At 45.2% G+C, this 25,876-nt stretch overlaps 1 protein-coding gene across 1 annotated transcript in view; it reads left to right on the top strand.

The window, feature by feature from the left end:
• Window positions 1–25,876, top strand: part of VCP (valosin containing protein) — a 75,659-nt gene that overhangs the window by 20,717 nt on the left and 29,066 nt on the right. The window contains exons 4-9 of the mRNA XM_068155309.1: window positions 895–1,037; window positions 2,041–2,171; window positions 14,385–14,516; window positions 14,875–14,977; window positions 21,063–21,196; window positions 21,432–21,567. Coding sequence (XP_068011410.1) covers window positions 895–1,037; window positions 2,041–2,171; window positions 14,385–14,516; window positions 14,875–14,977; window positions 21,063–21,196; window positions 21,432–21,567 — 779 coding nt within the window. The remainder of the gene's footprint in view (window positions 1–894; window positions 1,038–2,040; window positions 2,172–14,384; window positions 14,517–14,874; window positions 14,978–21,062; window positions 21,197–21,431; window positions 21,568–25,876) is intronic.

Genomic DNA, 25,876 nt, shown 5'->3' on the forward strand with positions numbered 1-25,876 from the left:
CCTGGTTTCTGCCAGAATCCAGATTCGTGTGCTAATTATTTCCTCCTTGTAGTCTATCAACTGTTTTTCCTTCTGGGGTAGTCTGTCTTTTCCTTTACCCTTCTGCTACATCCTCTCTGTAAAGCATGTGGTAAAAGAATCTATTAAGAGTCTCAAATGAAGTAGCACATGAAAAGTTGCATGCTAAGCTGCAGTCTTAGCTGAGAAAGCCAGTTTGAGTTTTCTGCCTCTGACACAGCTTGATACTCCAAGGTGTTGCTACATTAGGCTGTTTGCCTACACTGTAAAATAATAGCTGAAATGATTATTTAAAAAGGAGGAAAGGGTTTTTAGACTTTAACCTAAGTGTAAGTCTCCACAAAGGTGAATTGACAGACACTTGGCTACCTTTGCTTGGCACTGTGAGAGCCTTTGCTCAGAATCAGGGCAACAGGAACTCTATTCTCTGTAGTAAGTTATGAGAGAGAGGAAAGAACAGTTTTTCCCAGCCTACTTTCCTTTACAGTTGATTCAGCAGTAGCTTCTTATTGAAAAAAAATTTAGCTCATGATTCTTGAAGGTCTTTAGGCTGCATCAGTAATTTGTGAATATGCCTTTGGGATGGCAAGAGGGCGCTACAGAAGAGCAAAGGGTAGGAAGAAAGTATGGATCTCCCTAGCAGTTTTAGACAGGTCTGAGAAGAGCAAAGGAAAGTGTGTGTTGTAAAGACTTGCTCTCCAATGGCATATGTTTTTTTGCCTTGTCAGCATTCTCACACAGTTCAGAAGTCCCACCAAGGTTTTGGAGGGTCCTTTCTGGCATTTGTACTGGCCTGGGAAGGAACATCACTGCCTCCTCCAGACTAGAGAGTAAGTCTAGGATGATATGGCTAACCAAAGTTTTCTTGTGTTGTAGCATCCAGCCTTGCCCAGATGTGAAATATGGCAAACGTATCCATGTGCTGCCGATTGACGACACAGTAGAAGGGATCACAGGGAATCTGTTTGAGGTCTATCTCAAGCCATACTTCCTGGAAGCATACAGACCCATCAGAAAAGGTAAAAGCACCTGTTATTGAAGTCCTGATAGTAGTGAGCATGAGCTGAGCTAGTCCTGAAACTGAATAAAGTGAATTTCTAGAAGCTTGCAGAGATCTCTACAAAGCATTAGACTGACATCTGTAGAGTAAGACACTGCTAGTGCTGATTTAATTTTTTCATAATCTTCAGGAGAAAGGGTGATACCTGCTTGCTGACTGGCAGAGCAGCTTGATAGTTCTCCTGTGGTTCGTTTTGTTGGTTTTTTTGTGTTTTTTGGTTTTGCTATGTGGGATGGGAGAACATCAGAAAAGGCTTAGGTAGAACTTGGTTTCATGAAATTTTCTTCTGAGTTGCTACCATTTGATGAGATTGGGGAGTTGCCCACATATAAATCAATTGGTTGGATATACTAGCTGGCACTCTGACTCAATTCACTTTTTCAAAGTAATTTAATTAATAACTGGGAGAGTGCATAGAACTCAAATATACTTTTAGACTTGTGTTAGTAGCACTTCTGTTGGAACAAATAGGTCCTAATACAGTGTAAACAAATTGAAGTTATCCAGCTTCTGTAGCCCAATTTAGGCAGGAATCATAGTGCAGTATTATGTATTCTGCTTCTGAAGACAACCAATTCTACTTAGTAATAGCTAGTAATAATAACTTCAAAATGAATTTTTATTAAGTTTAGGCTTTTTGCCTGTTTTAGAAATGTTAAATTGAAACTGAATGGAAATGAAATACAAGTCATTGCCTTTGTGCTTTGTGTTTAGGCAATATTCTATTCTGTTGTTTGCTGGTTTTGTTTGCTGTTTTTCTGGATGAAATTTGAGAACTTCAGCTGCTGCTCGTCTAAATGGTGCTCTGGTAGTCACAATACATGCAGCTCTTGAGTTTAAAATGCTAGCAGTGTATGCCTATGTAACCTACTTCCTTGTCCTCTGGGCTGCTGGTATTGTACAAGAGTTGACATTTTGCAGATATCTGTTGCAGCAAGCTACTGAAATGTGGAGTTTTATAGGTGACATCTTCTTGGTTCGTGGAGGGATGCGTGCAGTGGAGTTCAAAGTAGTGGAGACAGATCCAAGTCCTTACTGCATAGTGGCTCCAGACACAGTGATCCATTGTGAAGGAGAGCCCATCAAACGAGAGGTGAGCAGAATTTTGCCATGCAGCTCTACTGAGTCCCCTCTGCCTGAAATCTGTTTTGTTGACAGTCCTTGAGAGCAGCAGTGTTTGCAGTTCCTGGTTTTGCATTTTATGTATTAAATGTCATTATTAAAACCTCTGGTTTCAGGAGATGAGCCGCTGCTGAAGGTAGTCAGATAAATGTGTTTCCAATATCCTTCCAGATGCTGAGATGGCACCAATGCTTAGATTTGCTGACAAGATGCCATACTTCAGCAGCAGCCATTTTTGCATTTGCTTCCAGATATCTCATGCTGGACCTAAATACATCTTTTAATTCCAAAATTCCTTTGATCTATAGCAGGGTGGACTTACAATATTACTAAATTTCATGCCATGTGAAAAGAAAATAATTAGTACTTTTCCAATGAGAAATTTGAAATCTCTGTTTTGTTTTATTTATTTACATTTTTTTCCCTAGTCCCTTAAGGTATCTAGTCTAGCATGGCATGTCCCAAGCTTGAGGCAGCCTGAGTGGGTTGTCTGTCAGGTCTTGGCCACCTTACTGTTACAGAGTAGGAAACCTCAGAGAGGTAAGCTAAGGTGGTTGTATACTTCATAAAGTAAATGCTTTTTTACTATTTGCAAATCAGTGAGTGTTTGTTCTGGTTTAGAACGGGGCAGATTCTCTCTTGCCCCAAGAGGGGCAGAAGAATGACGCTCATGCAAATGGATTGGATAGCGATGGAAAGTTTAAATGGAAAAGTAATTGATATTTTGATATTTTACAGAAACCACAAAGCATAGTGGTAGAGATATCCCAAAGCATACAGAGTTCCCTTGCACCACACCCCAAAAGCCTCCAACACTTCCCTTCTCCCCACCTCAGGGTACACCCAAAACCCCCAGGGCTTGCTCTTCTCACCCCCCCCCCCCCCCCACTGCTAGGCTAATTCCAGGATGGCCAGGCCTGAGACTGCCCCCCCCCCACTTATCCTGGCATTCGGCCTAAATAGGCCTAAGAGGCCTGAGATACTCTCCCACCGTTTACCCAATAGGGAAGCATCTCCCATGGGAGCAGAAAGGGAAGAAAGCGTGTGACTTTGCAGACAGATTTATAGGGTGCAGGGGTGGGGACACTGCACACCAAAGGTGTAACTTATGTGGCAGCCCAGGAAGCACCCAGCCTAAACTGCCCTAGTGTTGGTTTGTAGTTAGCTGCCTTCTGAAAAATTCACCTCTATTTGACACTTGTGGGACTATGTCTGGGCACTGGATGAGTCCAGTTTGGGCTCTTCAGGACATAACAGAGGCAGATTGAAGCAAGTCTAGCCAAGGCCATCAAAATTATGAGATTCTGAGGGCAAAATGAATGAGGAGCAGCTGGGAGAATGGGTTGATGGAGAAGGGAAGGCAAAGAGGCAAGTTTACTGGCAACTGCCTGATGGGAAGGGGTGGATTACCAGGCTCTTCCAAGAGAGGACTAGAGGAAATGGCACAAGCTGGATCAAGGGAAATTCCCAATAGATATTGAGAAAAAGGTTTCCCTAATTCTGGAGCAAGGCCTGGAGAGGGTAGGAATCTCCATACCTCAAGACCTTCAGTGCTTGATAAGGTCAGACCCTGAGCAACCTGCTTGAAGTAGTAGATCCTGTTTGTGGGGCTTGGACTGAGTGTTACATTTCAGGAAGGATACATTTGCTAAGAAATGAATCCCCTTGCATTCTAGACAGTCCTCAGAGATTAGAGGGGCTAGGGGCAGCTGGACTTATCTCTTAATAGATATGCCAATTGTAGGTACTATAAGCCTGACACCAGACACCCAAACAGCCTGTCTGCTGTAGGTCTGGCTGCATTCAAAAGAAGCAATTGGGTGCACAAATAATACAGTTTATTGACATGCAACATACACAGATTACTTTAGATTGCTGGTGATAAACACACTAAACTACAGAATCGCTGTATAGCTCCAAACTATGATTGCAATCACAAACGTGATCTCCTGGGGATGCACTCAGCATAGCTGAGGTCACAAATCTTACCCGAAGGCATCCCTTTGGGGATGGGGGGAGGCTAGGGGGGAGGCTGGGGGGGAAGGGGGACAAACCCATTGATCTGTCCCAGCCCTTTGGTGTCTAACTCCTGATCCCCTCCAAATGAGATATGAAATTTGGGCAATATTTATACCTCATTGTTTATAATTGTGCAGAGTGCAGGGATGGGATTGCTGTTAGTCATCACTCCTGGTGGTCAGCCAGTTGTTTCTTTATCAGTTGCATAAGACATTTCTTGTTTTCTTTTTGGTGTGACTCCTCTGGTCAGCATTGCTGCAGGTGGTAAGTGGAAAAATGGAATGATGGGCTTCCACCTTGCCCCCTCCATTCTGCCCAGCGCCATGGCAACACAGACCACCCAGTCTCCACCCAACCCTTGCGCTTGCTTTGGTCATCATGTGTTGTTTATCAGCAACATAGGGCTCAGTATTTTTTCCATTGTTTTATGCTTCCAACACTGAGCCCCTCTGAGATTCCAGACTGTGTTTTAATGTGGCCTAATGTGACAAATAACTAAGGTCAGTAGGGTTTTGGACAGCCAAGTGAATGGGTGTGGTAGAGCTATACTGAGTTGGTCACAGTTAGTCTTGCCTGCACCTCTGTAATGTTCTCTGTTAGTTCAAGTGAATCCTGTGAGAAACGAACTCACTGCTGAAAATTTATAACCAGTTTATTATAAAATAAAGGCAACACAGCGCTGGGCACATAGCGAGTTTGCTAGAGGCGCACCCTAACAACACGAGGTGAACTTATATAGACAGCAAACATACATATTAATATATTAAAATGTACATATTCATATATTCCCCAACACACTCCCACCTCTCTCCATCAAGACTGAGACAAAACCAGACTGAGACAAAACCTGCACTTTTGACCTGGCCAGTCTTCAGACATGTTGGCACCTCACCTTTCTTCCCCAATACCCCACACAATAACCAACCAGTCAGCCCAACGATCCAGCCCCACAGTCCCCAGTAATTCCCCTTGCAAAAGCCAAATATTATAACCAGTTTCTCACAATCCCTCCCCTTCTTTCTACTACATTTGGCTTGAGCCATAATAACCTAACTTGGCAACAATTCTACAGCAAGCAAAATAATTCCAATTTAAAGGGAATGGAATAACAACTGATGTTCCGTGCCTGAAAATATTTCCTCTTTTACTTTAATAGGCACCATACACAGGGAGTGGCTATGGTATAATCCTGGGAATTGGGAGTCCGGTTTGACTTGTAACTCCACTCACATGGCCTATGGGGTTGCTGCCCACAGCCATGGTTCTAGATCTTCTTCGTGGCAATTACAGAGGTCCACCTGGTCTTGCCTCCTTCAATCCCACCAATACTCTGCTTGGATTATATCCCCATGTCCAGGGAGGTTTTATGTTTTCAGGCAAGGACCATTACCACTCCTGCTCTGATACTGGAACTCGTCTGATGACCATCCTTAGGTCCTCCATTTGGGGTACCACAGTCCATTCGGTGGGTGGACACACAGGTCCTTTAACTCTAGTTGCGTGTGTCCATCCTCTCTCTGCTGTCCGCACTGCAGTCTCTGTAGTAAGTAAGGCCTGAAAGGGTCCTTCCCACTGAGGTGTAAGTGTTTGTTCTTTCCACATTTTTATCATAACCCAATCTCCTGGTTTAAATTCGTGGATTTGGAAATCCAAAGGAACTGACTGAGATAACATCCCTTGAGCCCATAAATGTTGTAATGTTCTCCCAATTACCATCACATAATTTCTAATGTTTTTGTCCCCCAATTCATAATTAGCCATTTCCCTCCCACCTTGTAAATAAGGTAGCCCAAACATCATTTCATAAGGTGATACACCAACATCAGATCTCGGCTGTGTCCTGATCCGGAGCAGGGCCAAGGGTAGGCACTTAACCCATGTCATCTGGGTCTCAATCATTAATTTGGTAAGGGTTTGTTTCAGTGTTTGGTTCATTCTTTCTACTCTTCCCGAGCTCTGTGGGTGCCAGGGGGTATGAAGTTCCCAATGTATGCCCAAACTATCCATTAATTGTTGGACCACCTTTGATGTAAAATGAGTGCCTCGATCAGAATCTATCCGGTGTACCAACCCATACCTGGGGATTATGTCTTCCAATATCACTTTAGTTACTACATTGGCAGTTGCTCTGGAGACCGGCACAGCTTCTACCCAATGTGTCAAATGATCCACTAGAACTAGGAGGTATTTCCATCTGTTTATCTGAGGTAGTTCAGTAAAATCTACTTGAATAGCTTGGAAGGGGCGTAAGGATATGGTACGTCCCCCAGATGGAACCTGCCTCATGACTTTCTTGTTTACTTTTTGACATACTAGGCATTTGGTGGTTACCTGCCTAGCTATCTCATAAACTCCAATACAGCCATAATCCCGTAGGAAATGATCACACAGAGCTCTTGTTCCCCAATGGGTGTTAAGGTGTAATCGCTCGAGGATTTTTCGGGCTAAGGCTTTTGAAATCAGTTGTCTCCCATCCTCTAATTTCCAGATCCTTTTTTATTCTTTCCTTCCCCCTATCTTTTCAAGTGCTTGTTCCTCTGTAGGAGTGAATACTGGTGATTCCTCCTGTTCATCTGATGCTGTTACTTGTATATGGAGGACACGCTCCTCTCCTTCTTCTGCTACTTGCTTAGCTTCATTGTCAGCTAAGTTGTCCCCTCTAATGATTAACGAAGTTCCCTTCTGATGTCCTTTTACATGAACCACTGATATTTCTTCTGGTAGTTTCAATGCCTCTAAGACTTCCCTGATTAGGGCTTCATGAATCAAATTTTTCCCTTTTGAATTTAACATCCCCCTTTCTTCCCAAATTTTTCCAAATGTATGAACTATTCCAAAAGCATACTTAGAGTCTGTATAAATGGTTCCCACTTTATTCATTAAAAGGTGCAAAGCCCGATTCAGTGCATATAACTCACAGGTCTGAGCTGACCAATGGGAGGGTAATTTCCCTTTTTCAATCGTTTCCAATCTTAGCCCATCAACCACTGCATATCCTGACAAGTGTTTCCCATTTACACACCGAGAGGACCCATCCACAAAATATTTCTCCCCTTCTGGTAATTCCTGTTCAAATAAATCTTCCCTTATTTTAGTCTGGTATTGAATAACCTCCAGACAGTCATGTACTAAAGCTTCAGCAGGCTCCCCGTATAAAAATTGAGCTGGATTTAGGCTTTGGCTAGTGGAGATTGTTAGATCTGGACCATCAATCAAGATTGCTTCATATTTTAAAATCCTAGAATCAGTTAGCCATTTTTCTGCTTTTTGGTTCAGTATATTTCTCACTGAATGGGGAGTATATACTTCCAATTTTCCTCCTAGTGTTAATTTTATACTTTCTTCTACCATGAGTGCTGTGGCTGCCACTGCTTGAATGCATGCCGGCCAACCTCGTCTTACAGGAGCTAATAACTTTGATAAGTATGCTACTGGTTTACGTGACCCTCCCCATTCTTGAGTCAGAACTCCATAGGCCACCCCTCCTTCCACATTAACAAAGAGTTGGAATGGCATATCCAGGGAAGGGAGGCTCAAAACTGGAGCAGTAGTCAAAGCCTTTTTAATTGTTTCAAATTTCTCCTCATCTTCCCCTGTCCAAACAAAGCTATCATGACTAACTGGCTATATCTCTCAATCCATAATCTACAATATCCTAGTAACCCTAATAATCTTCTGACTCGTTTCTTTGTTTTAGGGGAATGGAGAGATATAATCCCTTCTACTCTTTCAGGATCTATCTTCCTGGCTCCATTACTTAACCATAGTCCTAAATATTTAACTTCAGGTTCCACAAATTGTAATTTGCTTTTAGATACCCTTAATCCTGAATTTCCCAGGAAATTCAAGAGGTTTATGGTGGTCCTTCTAACTTCAACTGCCCCTTCTCCTGAAATTAATAAATCATCTACATATTGTGTGATTAAAACATCCTTTTCCTGTGGAAATGACAATAACAATTTTTCCAGGTTTTGACCAAATAGATTGGGAGATTCTGTAAAACCTTGGGGCAATCTGGTCCACCTCAATTGTTGCTTTCTCCTGGTGACTGGATCTTCCCATTCAAAGGCAAAGATATCTCTACTGTTTTCAGCTAATGGGCAGGCCCAGAAGGCATCTTTAAGATCTATTACACTATACCATTTATGATTTGGAGGTATGTGACTCAACAATGTGTAAGGATTAGAAACTACAGGAAACCGAGTCACAGTTCTCTTATTGACCTCCCGCAGGTCTTGCACCAACCTGTAAGTTCCATCCTCTTACACTCCTGATGTTATGGAAGTCAAAGCCAGGGACGGGGAGGAAGAACTGCCCATTGCCCACTTGACCTGCTTCCCTCATGCTGGCTACCATAATTTTGGCCTTAGCTTTTGCTTTTTCCTCATCTCTACGCACATACACCTTCTGTGCTTCCCTCAATAATTCTTGAAGTCCTCTATCTAGTTGTCTAGAAGACAACTTCCTCCTCCAGATGGTAGAGGAACCAACAAGAAATGGTGCTATGCTGGACCTTGTTCTCACCAACAGGGAAGGGCTGGTAAGCAATGTGAGGCTCAGAGACGGCCTTGGCTGCAGTGACCATGAAGCAGTTGAATTTAATATCCTCAGGGCAATCAGGAGGAAGTATTCCAAGCTCACGACCCTAGACTTTAGGCATGCAGATTTTGATCGCTTCAGGGATCTGCTAGCCAAAGTGTCGTGGGACAAAGCCCTGGAGGGAAGAGGGACCCAGGACAGCTGGTCAATATTCAAGGACCACCTCCTCTGTGTCCAGGAGCTCTGTATACCGACAAAGAGAAAAGCAGGTAAGAATGCTAGGAGGCCTGCCTGGATGAGCAAGGAGTTACTGGACACACTATTACTTAAAAGGAAACTCTACAGGAAGTGGAGAGAAGGACAGGTAGAACAGGGGGTTGTAGTAGGTTGGGGCAAACCCCCTCCCCACCACACGCAGAAATAACGACTCAGACAAATGGATTGCAAAAGTGATGAAAAGTTTAAATGGAACAGTGAGTGCGTGCAGAGAACTAGAAATACAGTGACAAGAGAGAGACCCAAAACAGACCCACAGAGATCCCATTCCCACCTGAGGGTGCACCCAAACCCCCAGGGCTCCTCCTTCCCCCCCCCCCACTGCTAGGCTAGTCTCAGCTGGCCAGATCTGAGACTGCCCCTCCCCCTGTGGCCTTGGGCCTAACCAGGCCCATGGCCGGGAGATCTCTTCCCCAGTTACCACGTGGCGAGGAGGAAGGAAAGAGGAAGTGCCAGACCCCGCCATGAGACTTATAGTGGTGCAAGGGATCATGGTAGGAAATAACCTAATTTCCTGTGTCCACCCACTGGGCTGGACTTCTGGACACAGGAAACACCCCTGTAGCAGAGGACACCCAGCCCAAACTACGACAGGGGTATATAAGGAAGCTGCCCGAGCAGCAAGAGTCCTGGTTAGGAAAGCCAAAGCAGAGTTTGAATTGAATCTAGCCAGGGAGATTAAAGGGAACACTAAGAACTTCTACAGGTATATTAATGGGAAGAAGAAGACTAGGGAAGGTGTGGGCCCCCTCAGAAAGGAAAATGGTGACATGGTCACAAGTGATGAGGAAAAGGCTGAGGTACTTAATAACTTTTTTACCTCAGTCTTCACTGCAAGGGCCTCTAGCCACACTCCTGATGTTATGGAAGACAATGCCAGGGATGGGGAGGAAGAACTGCCCATTGTAAGTGCAGATCAGGTTCGTGATCACCTGAAGAACCTGAAAGTGTTCAAGTCCATGGGACCCGACCGGATACGCCCACGGGTACTGAGAGAACTGGCAGATGAGGTTGCTAAGCCCCTCTCTATTATATTTCAAAAGTCATGGCAGTCTGGGGAAATCCCCACAGACTGGAAAAGGGGAAACATCGCCCCCATTTTCAAAAAGGGTAAGAAGGGGGAAGCAGGGAACTACAGGCCAGTCAGTCTCACCTCTGTGCCTGGAAAGATCATGGAGCAGATCCTCCTGGAGGCACTACTCGCTCAGAAGAATAGTGAAGAGGTGATTGGGAACAGTCAGCATGGCTTTGCCAAGGGCAAATCCTGCCTGACCAACCTGGTGGCCTTCTATGAGCAGGTGACGAAATTAATAGATGAGGGGCGAGCAACTGATGTCGTTTACCTGGACCTGAGCAAAGCCTTCGACACTGTCCCACACCACATCCTGGTCTCCAAACTGGTGACACATGGGTTTGATGGGTGGACCACTAGATGGATAAGGAACTGGCTTGATGGCCGCACCCAAAGAGTGGCTGTCAATGGCTCCATGTCCCAGTGGAGGCCAGTGACAAGCGGAGTCCCTCAGGGATCAGTCCTGGGACCTGTCTTGTTCAACATCTTTGTGGGTGACATGGACAGTGGCATTGAGTGCACCCTCAGCAAGTTTGCTGATGACACCAAGCTGTGTGGTGCAGCAGACACGCTGGAGGGAAGGGAGGCCATCCAGAGGGACCTTGACAGGCTGGAGAGGTGGGCACAAGCCAACCTCATGAAGTTCAATAAGAGCAAGTGCAGGGTCCTGCATCTGGGTCGAGGCAATCCCAGGCACAAATACAGGCTGGGCAGTAACTGGCTGGAAAGCAGCCCTGAGGAGAGAGACTTGGGGGTGCTGGTGGACAAGAAGCTCAACATGAGCTCTCAATGTGCACTTGCAGCCTGCAAAGCCAATCAGATCCTGGGCTGCATCAGGAGAAGTGTGGCTAGCAGGTCGAGGGAGGTGATCCTCCCCCTCTACTCAGCCCTGGTGAGACCCCACCTGGAGTACTGTGTCCAGTTCTGGAGCCCCTATTACAAGAGGGATGGGGAGGTGCGGGAACGTGTCCAGAGAAGGGCCACAAGGATGATCAGAGGGCTGGAGCACCTCTCCTATGAGGACAGACTGAAGGAGTTGGGGCTGTTCAGTCTGGAGAAGAGAAGGCTCCGAGGTGACCTAATTGTGGCCTTCCAGTATCTGAAGGGGGCCTACAGGAAGGCTGGGGAAGGACTTCTCAGGATCTCAGGTAGTGATAGGACTAGGGGGAATGGAATGAAGCTGGAGGTGGGGAGATTCAGGCTAGATGTGAGGAGGAGGTTCTTCACCATGAGAGTGGTGAAGCTCTGGAATGGGTTGTCCAGGGAGGTGATTGAGGCCCTGTCCCTGGAGGTGTTTAAGAGCAGGCTGGATGAGGCTCTGTCCAGCCTGATCTAGTGTGGGGTGTCCCTGCCCATGGCAGGGGGGTTGGAACTAGATGATCCTTGTGGTCCCTTCCAACCCTGAATGATACTATGATACTATGATCTTGCCAATCTTCTATTTTTTCCAATTTTTTTCATATATCTGTCCAGGAATGAATGACAAAATTTACCTTTAACAATATCTGGCCATCCGGACTGCTGGGATCTATTCTTGAATATTGCTGTGTATTTTTCCGTAACCTCTCAAGCCAATCAGTAGGGGTTTCCTCCCTTCCCTGTTGACTGTCAAATGCTTTTTTTGTATTTTGCTGCCTGGGTTTTGCTTCCTTTATGCCTCTAATAACCAAGGTTCGATATTCATTCATGTTTTGTCTGCCCCTATCATCATTATGGTTCCAATTAGGAGAAGCTAGGGGCATCTTTTGATCACCTGGAGGTCCCTGCTGATTTTCCCAAATTCCCTTTCCCAACTTCTCATTCCAGCTGTTCCAACCATCTGTGTTTCCTCTGAAGTAAAAAGGATTCCCATGATTGATCGCATTTCTTCCCATGTGTAAATATTTGGCCCCAAAAATTGATCAAATTGTTCTGCTACTCCAATTGGGTCTTCCAGGAGACCTTTTGATTCCTTCTTAAAGTTTCTCACCTCAGTGGAAGTGAGAGGGGCATTTACATATCCAATTCCCCCATTCACTCCCCCCAGGGGCACCTCTCTCAAAGGATATAATGGCACTCCTTCATGTGGATTGTCTGAGTCAGTAGACTCTTCCTCTAAAACCATGACATTTGCCTGTCTTCTAGTTTGCCTACCTCCTCTCCTTTGGCGGATGGATTTAGACGGGGGAGGACTAGGGGTTAGGATAGTGTGTCCCACTGCAGGGGGGGCGGGGGCTGTTGCTGCCGAGGGGAGGTTGGCTGCCGTGGGGAGGGGGGCTGCCGAGGGGACGGGGGCTGTAGGGAGGATGGGGGCTGCTGGTACTGCAGGGTTATAAGGTGGGGGTAAGTGATTCAGTGGTTCCCACTTTTCAGGTTCTGGCTCTTCCTCTTCCTCCACCTTAAAAACCGTTACTGCCGCTGCTGACCAGACGCTGCCTTTCCAGCAAGCGGCATATTCACTCTCCTCCTGATTAAAAGGCTCCTTACTGTTAACATAAAGGTTGAGAGCCTGACAGATCCATCCTTCCAAGGACCCATATTGGGGCCAAAATAAATTGTCTGATCTGATCTTCTCTCTAGCCCATTTCTCCATACAATAATATATCATTGTTCCCTGATCTTTATCCCGCGTATTAGGATTCTCTTCCCAATATGCTAATTGTAACCCCAGAGGGCTGTCCGGGGGTATATCCCTGGGTACCCTTTCGCTCCCATTTTTCCCGGGGCTGGTCTGTTTACCTGACCCCTGCCCCATTTCCCGAGGTCCACGCTTTCTGTCCCCAACCGCTTTGTCCCTTCACTGGCCAAGTCCCTCGCGGGAGCTTGGAAACGCAGTTATAAGGACTCCGCACTCACTTCATGGATCTGGACTGTCCAGCCCACGTCTCACGCACACACACACTCTCACTGACCTCAATACCCGCCCAAACGGACAATACTTACAGCCCTTTTCTTGCCCGGGTTTTTGTGCACTAGAATTATAGGCAGTTGCAAGAATTGGGAGCTCCTTCCCTTGCTTTTATCTTATAACTTTTGGCTGAATCTGCCCGTGTTCCAAGAGGCTTCCAGGATCCTTCTTCCGGGCCGCCGAAATATGCAGGGGTGCCCCCCCCTTCCAAAGGGTCCGTGAAGTCGTCTCAGGCAGGGTAATCACGTACGGGTCATCAAATTGTGAGAAACGAACTCACTGCTGAAAATTTATAACCAGTTTATTATAAAATAAAGGCAACACAACGCTGGGCGCATAGCGAGTTTGCTAGAGGTGCACCCTAACAACACGAGGTGAACTTATATAGACAGCAAACATACATATTAATATATTAAAATGTACATATTCATATATTCCCCAACACACTCCCACCTCTCTCTATCAAGACTGAGGTAAAACCAGACTGAGACAAAACCTGCACTTTTGACCTGGCCAGTCTTCAGACATGTTGGCACCTCACCTTTCTTCCACAATACCCCACACAATAACCAACCAATCAGCCCAACAATCCAGCCCCACAGTCCCCAGTAATTCCCCTTGCAAAAGCCAAATATTATAACCAGTTTCTCACAATTCCAAAAGAAAACACTGTGTCAGAGAACTGTATGGTAGCTAGTATATGTCACATAGTTAGAAATATCACAATTTATGGAATAAGTATATTTTAGACTGGGCTTCATTGTCTATTCTTTATTAGCCACATCAGAGGATCATAGAACTTGGTGTATACTAGAGTCTTTAGGGGTCTTGGCAGCAGAGGCCATCATTCATAAGGGTGGACTTCAGTGAGGTCTAGTTATGTGCAGGCATTTCCCTTTGTATGTCTGAGACGAGAGAACTGAGAAATAATTGTAGAAGACACCATGAAGACTTAAAATCTCAATTGCAAGACAGCAAAGAAATGACAATGAGTTTTGAGGGCACTCACTACAAGAAAGACATTGAGGTGCTTGGGCAGTCCCAGAGAAGAGCATCAAAGCTGGTGAAGGGTCTGGAGAACAGATCTGGAGAGGAGCAGGTGAGGGAACTGGAGTTGTTTAGTCTGGAAAAAAGGAGACTGAGGGAAGACTATCTCTCTCTACAACTAACTGAAAGAGGGTTGTAGCAGGTTGGGTGTTGATCTTTTCTCCTTAGTAACAAGTGATAGGATGAGAGGAAATGGCTTCAAATTGTGACAGGGGAGGAATCAAACACTGGAATAGGCTCCATTTAATTTTCTATGAAAATCCTGGATTTCCAGGTTCTGTAGACTAGGAGGAATTATTGAACTATTGTTTTCACTCATGTTTAATGTGTTTCCTACTGGGTAGGATGAAGAAGAGTCACTGAATGAAGTGGGCTATGATGACATTGGTGGCTGCCGGAAGCAGCTGGCTCAAATCAAAGAGATGGTGGAGCTTCCCCTCCGACACCCTGCGCTTTTCAAGGCCATAGGGGTGAAGGTAAGTACCCATGTGCACCAGGTGGATGAGTGAGTTTGTCCTTGTGGATGATGTCTGAGATAGTGGGAGAGGAATAAGTAATTTGGATGTTTTTTTTTAATGCTGGTGTTACGAAAGTATTTCCTTGTATGTTTTGGAGACATTAAAATACTGGCAACTTGCAAAGCAGAGGAATGCTTTAAATCAGCACTGTCAGTTACTGGCAAGGATTTTGTTTGTAAGGGTGTTGATAGCAATGTTTCATGAGTTTGCATCACAATTTCAGACTGGCTTTATCAAATGCTTACGGCTTCACTGTGAAAATACTTAGGCATTCAGATACTAGCTCAGCACCTAAGTCCCTTGCCTTTGCCCCTAGCCTCCACGTGGGATCCTGCTGTATGGTCCTCCTGGCACTGGTAAAACACTGATTGCCCGAGCGGTGGCCAATGAAACAGGGGCTTTCTTCTTTCTAATCAATGGTAAGTTTTATGGCTGCTTTGACCCCAGATATACTGTGTGTTCATTCATCCATCTCATGATAATAGATGGTATTAATAAAGCTTATAGAGCCATGTTGTCCCCATGAGATCCTTCCTTAGCTTTTTGAAGTGTGACTCTGGGGACACGTGTGGAAGCATCTGTAGTGGCATTTCCCTTAAGCTTGATTGTTTTGTAGCAGGCTGGAGAGTAGCTCCACAGAGAAGGACCTTGGAGTCCTGGTTGATAAAAAGTTATCCATGGGACAGCAATGTGCACTGGTGGCCAAGAAGGCAAATAGCATACTCAGGCGCATTAAGAAGAGTATGTCCATCAGGTCAAGGGAGGTTCTCCTCCTCCCTCTATTCAGCCCTGGTTAGACCACATATGGAATATTGTGTACAGTTCTGGGCTCTCCAGTGCAAGAGGGACAGGGAAGTACTGGAGAGAGTTCAGCAGAGGGCTGCAAGGATGAGTAAGGGACTGGAGCATCTATCTTATGAAGAAAGGCTGAGAGACCTGGGGCTATTTAGCCTGGAAAAGAGAAGGCTGAGAGGGGACCTTATCAAGGTCTACAAATACCTGAAGGGTGGCTGTCAGAAATATGAAGCCAGTCTCTTTTCAGTGATACCCAGTGATAGGATGAGGGACAGTGAACGTAAACTCAATCACAGGAAACTCCACCTAAACATGAGAAAAAACTTTTGTACTGAGTGTGTGATGGAGCACACACAGCTGCCTAGAGATGTGGTGTTGCCTTCTCTAGAGATCTTCTGGACGTGTTCCTGTGTGACCTGCCCTAAGTGGCCCTGCTTTGCAGGGGGGTTGGACTCAATGATCCCTGGAGGTCCCTTCCAAACCCTAGCATTCTATGATTCTATGAAAGACAGCTTTGTAATGCAGGGATTGTCTTTCCGAGTGTTCATTTAGAATAGAATAGAATTAACCAGGTTGGAAAAGACCTTTGAGATAGTCCAACCTATCATCCAACACCATCTAATCAACTAAACCATGGCACCAAGCAGCCCATCCAGTCTCTTCCTAAACATCTCCAGTGATGGTGACTCCACCACCTCCCTGGGCAGCCCATTCCAATGGCCAATCACTCTTTCTGTGAAGAACTTCTTCCTAACATCCAGCCTAAACCTCCCCTGGCACAGCCTGAGACTGTGTCCTCTTGTTCTGTCATAGGTTGCCTGGGAGAATAGACCAGCCCCCACCTGGCTACAATCTCCCTTCAGGTAGTTGTAGAGACCAATAAGGTCTCCCCTGAGCCTCCTCTTCTCCAGGCTAGGCAACCTCAGCTCCCTCAGCCTCTCCTCATAGGGCTTGTGCTCCAAACCCCTCACCAACTTTGTTGCCCTTCTCTGGACACATTCCAGCAAGTCAACATCTTTCCTAAACTGAGAAGCCCAGAACTGGACACAGTACTCAAGGTGTGGTCTAACCAGTGCTGAGTACAGGGGCAGAATGACTTCCCTGCTCCTGCTGGCCACACTATTCCTGATACAGGCCAAGATGCCCTTGGCCTTCTTAGCCACCTGGGCACACTGCTGGCTCATGTTCAGCCTACTACAGATCAGTACCCCCAGGTCCCTTTCTGCCTGGCCACTCTCCAGCCACTCTGACCCCAGCCTGGAGCACTACATGGGTTGTTGTGGCCAATGTGTAGAACCTAGCATTGGATGTGTTAAATCTCATGCCATTGGACTCCGCCCATCTGTCCAGCCTGACAAGGTCCCTCTGCAGAGTTCTTCTACTGTGGTGGGTTGAGAGAAGGCCTAGCTCTCCCTCCCCCACAAAGAGGAAAAAAAAAACAACACAGCTAACTCAGTCGGAGAAGCAAAAGGAATGCTATATTTACAAGCAAAAATGAAATTTAGGTTTTATATATATATATATAATATACAGTATTTACAATATATATACAGAAATATACAGCAAAGAAAAATACAGGAACAAAACTCCCTCCTCTGGACAGAGGAGGGTTCCCCTTCTGTACCCCCCTCTCTCCTCCTACCTCCCTTTTTTCCCAAAAGGGGCTAGAGAGAAAGAAAAGGTAATTAATAAGGATGAAATTTTGTTAGGCCTCAAAAAGCGCATGCAGTATTAGTGCTTATCTGGTATCCAAGGTCAGAACTCCGGCTGCTCAGAAGCAGACAGGCTGGAAAAGCAGGACAGAGAGAAACTGAGAAAAATTCCAACTGAACTCAAAGTTGCATTCTACCAATATACCAATGAAATTTATTTAGAATATCTGATTGTTTTCATTATTATTCCAAAACATTCAGCCAGAGTGTCCCAGCACTGTCCCTTTCTTAAAGGCACAGCCTCAAATGGTCACACCTACCCTGTAACAGATCAACACCTGCTCCCAGCTTGGTGTCATCTGCAAATTTGCTGATGATGAACTAAGTCCCCTCATGCAGATCATCAATAAAGATATTGAACAGGATGGGGCCCAGCACCACTAGTGACTGGCTGCCAGCTGGATGTGGCACCATTCACCACCACTCTCTGGGCTCAGCCCTCTAGCCAGTTCCTTACCCAGCGCGGAGTGATGCTGTCCAAGCCACAGCTTGACAGCTTGGTCAGGAGTTTGCTAAGGGGGACGGTATCAAAGGCCTTGCTGAAGTCCAGGTAGACTACATCCACAGCCTTCCCCATATCCACCAGGTGGGTCACCTGATCTTAGAAGGAGATCAGGTTGGTCTGCTGATGAGGGCAGAACTGGGAGTAAAGTGATAAGATAATTGTGTGTATATGGATGCAGGACACTTGTTTCTGTTGCTGCTGGCTTGTTCCATTCAGAGAAAAAGCTGATCTGATGTGGATTTCTATTTTCCCCTCAAGTAAAGCACAAGACCTGTTCTGTTTCACATAACATTAATCGTAGGAACTTCCCTGAAAGCTATAATGATGAGTACCTTGGGACTTAGCTATAAGTGACAGAACGTCCTATTGCTACTCCTGTAGCAGTTGAGATGGATACTGGCTTATGTCCAATAAGGGCCAGATTCTGAGTTTTCCTCAATGTTTTTCTGTCTCATTTTACAGTCAGAGCTGGAATAACTGAACGTTTGTACTTAAGGAGTGCTGGTTTGCTTTTCAGATTTCAATCACTTAGATCCATGAAGGTGAAAGGAAAGGAGTGTATAGCACAGCATAGCAGTGAGCAGTAGAGTAGGGAAGTGACTTGCTTTGTATTTCAAGATATCAGATGTAAATGGACTGGTTTTAACCGTATGTCACTCTTGTCATATACTTCCTCAGTGTATGGAAGGTGTCACTGTATGCTAATGAGCCAGATGTTTCTTTAGATACTTGTACATCTATTGAATAATAAAAAGGAGCCGCGGGGTCCTGCACCCGCGCTGGCGCCTGCGGCCCCGCTCGCGGGCCCCCAAAGATGGAGGAGGACTGGCGAGGAGGTGAGGCAGCGGTGGCGTGGCTGGGCACGGGACCGTTCCCAGTGCCTCGCTTGAGCTTTCCACCCTTCTCCTGGGGCTGAGTGGGAGGGCACAGGAAGGCCTGCCGTTCGCGCGTGGCGGTCCTTTCACGATCAGCTCCGCTCAGAGTATTGCCCCTGTGCCCTATTCCAGGTGTCAGCCACCCGGCCGTAGCGGGGTGGGGAGAGTTGGGGACCCTGCCCGCTACCTTGGAGGGGGCCTTGCCTGCTGCCCGGGGAAGGAGGGTGTTTTTTTTTTCACTCTCTACAACTACCTGAAGGGAGGTTGTAGACAGACTGATGATGGTCTCTTCTCCCAGGCACCCAGTACCAGAACAAGAGGGCACAGTCTCAGGCTGCACCAGGGGAGGTTCAGGTTGGATGTTAGGAAGAAGTTCTATACAGAAAGAGTGATTGCGCTATGGAATGGGTTGCCCGGGGAGGTGGTGGAGTCGCCGTCATTGAAGGTGTTCAGAAGGAGACTTGATGGGGTGCTTGGTGCCATGGGTTAGCTGTTTGGGTGGGTTGGATTGGTTGATGGGTTGGACACGATGATCTTGAAGGTCTCTTCCAACCTGGTTTGGTTTATTCTATTCTAATAAATTAGTGATGTGTTCTCTGTCTGATAGTCTCAAGCATGGAGCTGGTATGAATTGGTGAGTTACTTATAATGAAACATTCTTAGTACTTGTCTGCACCAATGGCTCTGCAGCTGGCACACTTCAGTTAGCAAGCAGCTTTGCACTCCTGACGGTCAGGTTTCTTTTTCTTGGATCTCTTAGAAGCATACTTTTCTCTTCATTATCACTCCCATCAGCATGATGGAAAAATCTTTAAAACCAGAATAAATCCATGAGCCTGCACTAGTATTCAGCAATTGTAGGAGATCTCGGGGTAATGTTGTCCTTCCTTCTGGGATTGATGTACTTACACTTTTTTTAAAATTATTATTTTTTTGGTTATTCTTTGAGAGGAAATGGGTTTGAGATTTCTTTAATTTTGGAATGTTGGTTTTTTGCTGGTGTTTTGTTGTGTTGGATTTTTTAAATTATTTTTTTAAAACTCATTTATAGGATCTTACAGAACTAAATGTATATCAACAGATGTCATCTCTCTGGACTATTGTAAAGCCTTTGACACAGTCCCCCCCAACATCTTTTTCTCTAAGCTGGAGAGATAGGGATTTGATGGGTGGACTGTCCAGTGGATAAGGAACTGGTTGGATGATCTCATACAAAGGTTAGCAGTCAATGGCTTGATCTCCAGGTGGAGATGGGTGACAAGTGCTGGTCATTACCTTCATCAATGATATAGACAGCGAGATTGAGTGCACATGCAGCAAGTTTGCAGATTATACCAAGCTGAGTGATATGGTTGATAAGACTGAAGGACAGGATGCCTGTGCTTCAGCCATGAGGAGCAGGTGCTCTCCTCTTTGGGGGAGAGAATCTGGGAGCTACACACCACAGCATACACTGTAGTTTTACTTGTGTGACCATGGGGAGGACATGAGGAAGTGGGATGGAAAACCCACTTCAGTCCTAGCTATACAAGTATGTGAATTACAAGGAAATTCTTCCTTGAAGGATGTTGCCTCAGTTTCCAGTGGAAAATCACCCAAAAAGAGCAGACAAGTTGATACTGCTTCTGATCCTCCTGAAGGGAGTCCCAAAGCATCTTCACAAGTTGGAAGTGATTCTAGTCAAAAATAGAGGGGTCCTGCCTCCAACCAGATGGAGGAGAGGGACAACTGTCTTTATTGGACTGTACAGAACCAATGGCTTGGCAAGTTGAACCCATAAGAGTATAAAACTTTAGTAGATACAGTTGCCTAGTGTAATCTGATGCCATCAAAGTATGAGGGGTGGAACCCATCTGTAATATCTCATTTATATAAAACTCTTTTTATCTGAACTCTTTATCTCAATCTGGAGTTGGTTTTGGTTGGGTTTTTTGGTGTGTTACTCTCCCTTACTTCTGTGTTGTAGGGAAGAAGGTTGTTTAACCCCATTACAGGAGGGGACCTACAGGAAGGCTGGGAAAGGATTGTTTAAAAGGGCTTGTAGCAATAGGTCAAGGGGCAATGGTTTTAAAATGGAGCAGGGTAGATTTAGGTTGTACATAAGGAAGAATGATCTAGTTGGAAGTGTCCCTGCTCACTGCAGGAAGGTTAGACAAAATGCCCTTTGAGGGTCCCTTCCAACTCAATGCAATCTGTGAATCTGTAATGCAAGCAAAAGACAGCTTACAGCTTCCCCCCCCCCCGGTGCAGTGATAGTTAATTGCCATATGATTTGATTGCTTCTCTTGCAAGCTAGGACTGGCATTAACTGTGTGTGGTGGCATATAACAGAAAAGCTTATCAAGTGTGAAATAGGCTAAGGAAAGAGGCAGCTAAAGATAGCTCACTGACTAGTGCTGCGTTATTAAAGTAAACTGAAAACACCAGAATAATGATAAAATGTAATTCTGCGTGTTCTTGCCAGTTCAGTTGCAAATTTAGTGAAGTTGCTTGGTAGTATTTGCTTTGGCTTGAAATCTAAACTACTTCCATGTGAATATTGTACTAAAAAAATCAGCTGCATGCCTTGGGCCTAGCTGCCTCTCTTCTGGGTGCCACAGTGCCATTATTTTTTCAGGTCCTGAAATTATGAGCAAGCTGGCTGGTGAGTCTGAGAGCAACCTGAGGAAAGCCTTTGAAGAAGCAGAGAAGAACGCTCCTGCTATCATCTTCATTGATGAACTGGATGCCATTGCTCCTAAGAGAGAGAAGGTAAAGAAAGCTTTTAGAAGACAAAGGAGTACATAATTTTTGGCAGCAGCTGGTGTGAATCTCTGCATTTGGCTACAGAGTAAAGCAGTATTTAACTTAATGCTTGAATTCAGTTGGATATTCACAATATTTCTTAACAGCTTGTGTCTGTTGTATCTGTCTGCTCTGGTGCAGTACTACCTCCTGTGCTATGTTTTGGAGCTTTTGGTCTGATCATTATTTTTTCTCTCCATAGACACATGGAGAGGTGGAACGTCGCATAGTTTCTCAGCTTTTGACTCTTATGGATGGACTGAAACAGAGAGCACACGTAATCGTTATGGCAGCCACCAACCGACCTAACAGCATTGACCCAGCACTCAGGCGATTTGGTAACCATAATTGCTATCTTTTTTGTGTGTATCACATACTTTGTTATGAGCAATGCTTCAGGGGCCTTGGAGCAGAAATGATTATTAAATGTATCTTGTGTGTTACATAATCTATTGACTTATCTCTAGCTACTTGTTTGAAATGAATTTCTAGATTTTCAGCCTTGGTATCATGTTAGGCTGGAACTTGTAGAAATAAAATACTTATAGGGTAGCATACTTTTTTACTTCATCAATTAGATGAGGCTATTTCAAGATGAAATGCTTAAAGGGTTGCCATGTTAAGGTTAAGATCCTGATGTTTGCCTGTCTCAGAGTCCAGGACTCTTGCTGGAATTATTTGACAAAATTAATGTTTGCCTCTCTTTTTCCAGTGCCCCAGTAAGGACATGCACTGACGCAGGTTCAGAAAATTTAAGCAATTAAATATTATAGTTGTTCAAAGCAGCAGATAGAACAGATTTGGGATTGCTGGTGATAAATGCACTGACTGTAAGATGATCTCAGGTTAACATATCCTGAGTATCACCTAACAAAGTCGGAGGCCTTTTCAATAGCTTTAATACAGAAGAGAAATGCAGCAAAGTTAAGCTGTACATCGAAGGTGCAATTCTTACCAAGAAAGGTTTCGGGTAGAGGAAAAGGAGCACAGCCTGTCAACCATCCTTGTCTTTTCCCCCCTTGCAGCTGCTGCAGCTGGTGGTGGTGCTGGTCCATGCTGTGCCCCCATTGTTGGCCCCTGGGTACTGGTGCCAATGGTGACGTGTGCTGGTGTTGGAGATGGCCCCCAGAGGTGTCTCTTTCATGGGTTTTATACCCCAACCCAACTTGTCCTTGCCTTATAGATGACATTTAGCATGATTTGGGAGGAAAGTTGAAGGGTGTCAACTTTAAAATTGCAGCTAATTAAGCAAAGGTCTTTGCTCAGGCACCCTGGCCGTCAGAATCTGCTTTGAAGTTGAGTGTTTGTTATTTGAGCCCTGCTTCATCAGTTTTAGTCAAAACCAGGGCCATTTTCTTTTCATAAGACTTCCTCTTGGTAGGCCAGTTTCATGGATCTTCATTTAACACAAACACCTGCTGATTGCAAATGACCTTGGTCTCAAAGCATGCTAAATCAACTTGGCTTCCTATTCCACAGTGAGCTAGGTTGTTTTACCACATCATCCATCCTGTGACTATGGTCACTCAACGTGGAATCCCAAATCATGGTCATATAACATCAATTTTGGGAGTATCCCTTATACTGTATTTCCTTTCCTTCTTATCCATATGTCTCCAATTCTGTCAAATTGGATGCTATATGCACCTGACAGATCAATATTTGGCTTAGCCTAGGCTTACTATAAGACAATGAAGCATAAAACATAAGTCACAATGACAATTATCAATACAGATTGCAACAAACTTTGTAATCAACACAGTAATGAAAAAATTGAACTAATTCAAAATCTAATCCAACCACCCCACTTCCATATTTTCCCTTAGATCTCTGCTGCCTTGGCAACATATTTCATATGATGTAGTTGTTAAGAACTCAGGTTACATCAGTTATGTGAACACAACAAGTATTGTTAGACTCAAATGTCCACATATTTCATTCATATGCAATAGTAATAGATATAAAATCACTTGGGTTTATAGTGTCACCTTCAATGTTTCTTGTAGTTGCTTATTTAATTCTTCAAACATAAGACCAAAAATTACTGTAGTCAGTAGTCCAAATGTATGCTGATGTCAATTTTCTGTGGAGGAGCTTTGGGTGTTCTGACATCTCTCTCCTATTCAGTGTATCATGTTGTCATATCCTGGGTTTTCCCAATTTACTAGAGTCTCAGCAGAGTCATGGAGGGATTAAGTATGTAGACATTTTATATTTGTGCAAAGATTAGATTAGTTGTAATATAAGATATCATTAACAAAATTAGCATTTTTCACACTATAACTAATTGTAGCAATATTGTAATCAAAAACATTAGCAGTCCTTGCAGATACTCTAGCTCCACATATGGCGATTCTTGCTCCCAGGTGTAATTCAAAGACATTGGGGCATCTGTAAAAGAAAAGAAAGGAAAACTGCTCAGTTTTATCTTAACCAGCATAATTTGGTTAAAGGTGGGTACTGTTGTTAGTACCATTTCCATTGTCCCAACCTGAGGCATTGTAACCAATACCAGCTGGCTCAAATACTTTAGTTGTCTGGGCAATGCCTGCAGGTAATACTGTACCCCTGTGAACTATATCTTATTCCCAGGAACTGAATTTCCTGTGCAGGTCCTTTGACTTTGTTTTTCTTTATGGCAAATCCGGCCTTCAGAAGAACCTGATTTCCATACACACACACACACCCCTTTTCAAACACTTATGCCTTGTCACCTCACACAGTGATGTCATTGATGTACTGTAGATCACAGTATCCCAGTATAACTAAGGTTGGAAGAGACCTCGAGGATCGAGTCCAACCTATAAACACAGACCCCATGACTAGACCATGGCACCAAGTGCCACATCCAATCTCCTCTTGAACGCCTCCAGGGAGGGTGACTCCGCCACCTCCCTGGGCAGCACATTCTAATGATGAACGACTCGCTCAGTGAAGAACTTTCTCCTCACCTTGAGTCTAAACCTCCCCTGGTGCAGCTTGAGACTGTGTCCTCTTGTTCTGGTGCTGGTTGCCTGGGAGAAGAGACCAACCCCCTCCCAGCTACAACCACCTTTCAGGTAGTTGTAGAGGGCAATGAGGTCACCCCTGAGCCTCCTCTTCTCCAGGCTAAACAATCCCAGCTCCCTCAGCCTCTCCTCATAGGGCTTGTGTTCAAGGCCTCTCACCAGCCTTGTTGCCCTTCTCTGGACACGTTCAAGTGTCTCGATGTCCTTCTTAAACTGAGGGGCCCAGAACTGGACACAGTTCAGGGACATCACCCTTTTCCAGTGCCATCTGGATTAGTCTGTGACAAATGGTGGAGCTATGCTTCCACCCTTGGGACTGTCGATTCCAGGTATATTGCACACCCCCCCATCCCTGGAGGTGTTTAAGACTGGATGAGGCACCTAGTGCCATGGTCTAGTTGATTAGATAGGGCTGGGTGATCAGTTGGACTTTCTGATCTTGGAGGTCTCTTCCAACCTGGTTGACTCTGTGAATGCAAACTGTGGCCTGCACTTTGCTGCCAAAGGAATTGAGAAGAACACATTTGTGATGTCAACTGTAGTGTACCACTTGGCTGCCTTAGACTCCAGCTCATACTGGAGCTCCAGTATGTTTGGGACAGCACCATTCAGTGGCGACGTCACTTCATTCATGCCACAATAGTCCACTGTTAATCTCCACCCTCCGTCAGGTTTCTGCACTGGCCAGATGGGACTATTAAAAGGCGAGTGTGTCTAGCTGGTCACTCCCTGGATCTCCAGCTGGTGAATCAGCTCATGGATAGGAGCCAGGGAGTCTTGGTTTGTGCAATATTGTCACTGATGCACCCTCCTGGTAGCAATTGGCACTTGTTGTTCCTCAACCTGCAGCAATCCCACAACAAAGGGATCTTCTGAAAGGCTGGGCAAGGTAGACAGCTGTCTGATCTTCTCTGTATTCACCATGGCCACACCAAAAGCTCATTGATAGCCCTTTGGGTCCTTGAAGTACCCTCTCTTGAGGTAATCTATGCCAAGAATACAAGGGGCCTCTGGGCCAGTCACAATGGGGTGGTTTTCCCACTTGTTCTCTGTTAGGCTCATGTCAGCTTCTAGTGCAGACAATTCTTGGAAGCCCCATGTCACTCCAGAAATCCAGATGGATCCAGCACCTTTATGCCCTGATGGTATCAATGTACATTGTGCACACGTGTCTATCAATGCCTTATACTTCTGTGGCTTTGATATGCCAGGCCATCGAATCCACACAGTCCCTGTTATCCCTTTCCTCCTCCTGGCTGAAGGCAGGGACCCTCTACTCCTGGTTTTCATCAGAGTATTCACTGTCTGATCTGGGTAGTGCCAGAGCAGAGGTCCCTTCATCAGGATCAAGGGATGTAACCTCAGTTCTTCTCTGCCTGGAAGAGCATTGATTACCTTCTTGACTCTCTACAGCAGCTACCATGACTGCCTTTTAGGTGATCCCTTCCTAACTACCACCTTCCCTCTCAGTTCATGTATGTGAGCTTCCAGTTTGGAAGTATGTTCACCATCCCACTTCCTCATGTCCTCCCCCTGGTCGCGCAGGAAAAAAGAGTGCTCCATTTGGCATGTGTGTGGGGTTCCCCTTCCCTCTGACTGGAGCAGGAGAGGACTGGTTTCTTGGGGTACTCCTGATAGA

This window comes from Melanerpes formicivorus, unplaced genomic scaffold, assembly GCF_026170545.1.
Source record: "Melanerpes formicivorus ecotype bairdi unplaced genomic scaffold, bMelFor1.0.p_v2 SCAF_31, whole genome shotgun sequence".
In the NCBI taxonomy this organism is placed as follows: Eukaryota; Metazoa; Chordata; class Aves; order Piciformes; family Picidae; genus Melanerpes; species Melanerpes formicivorus.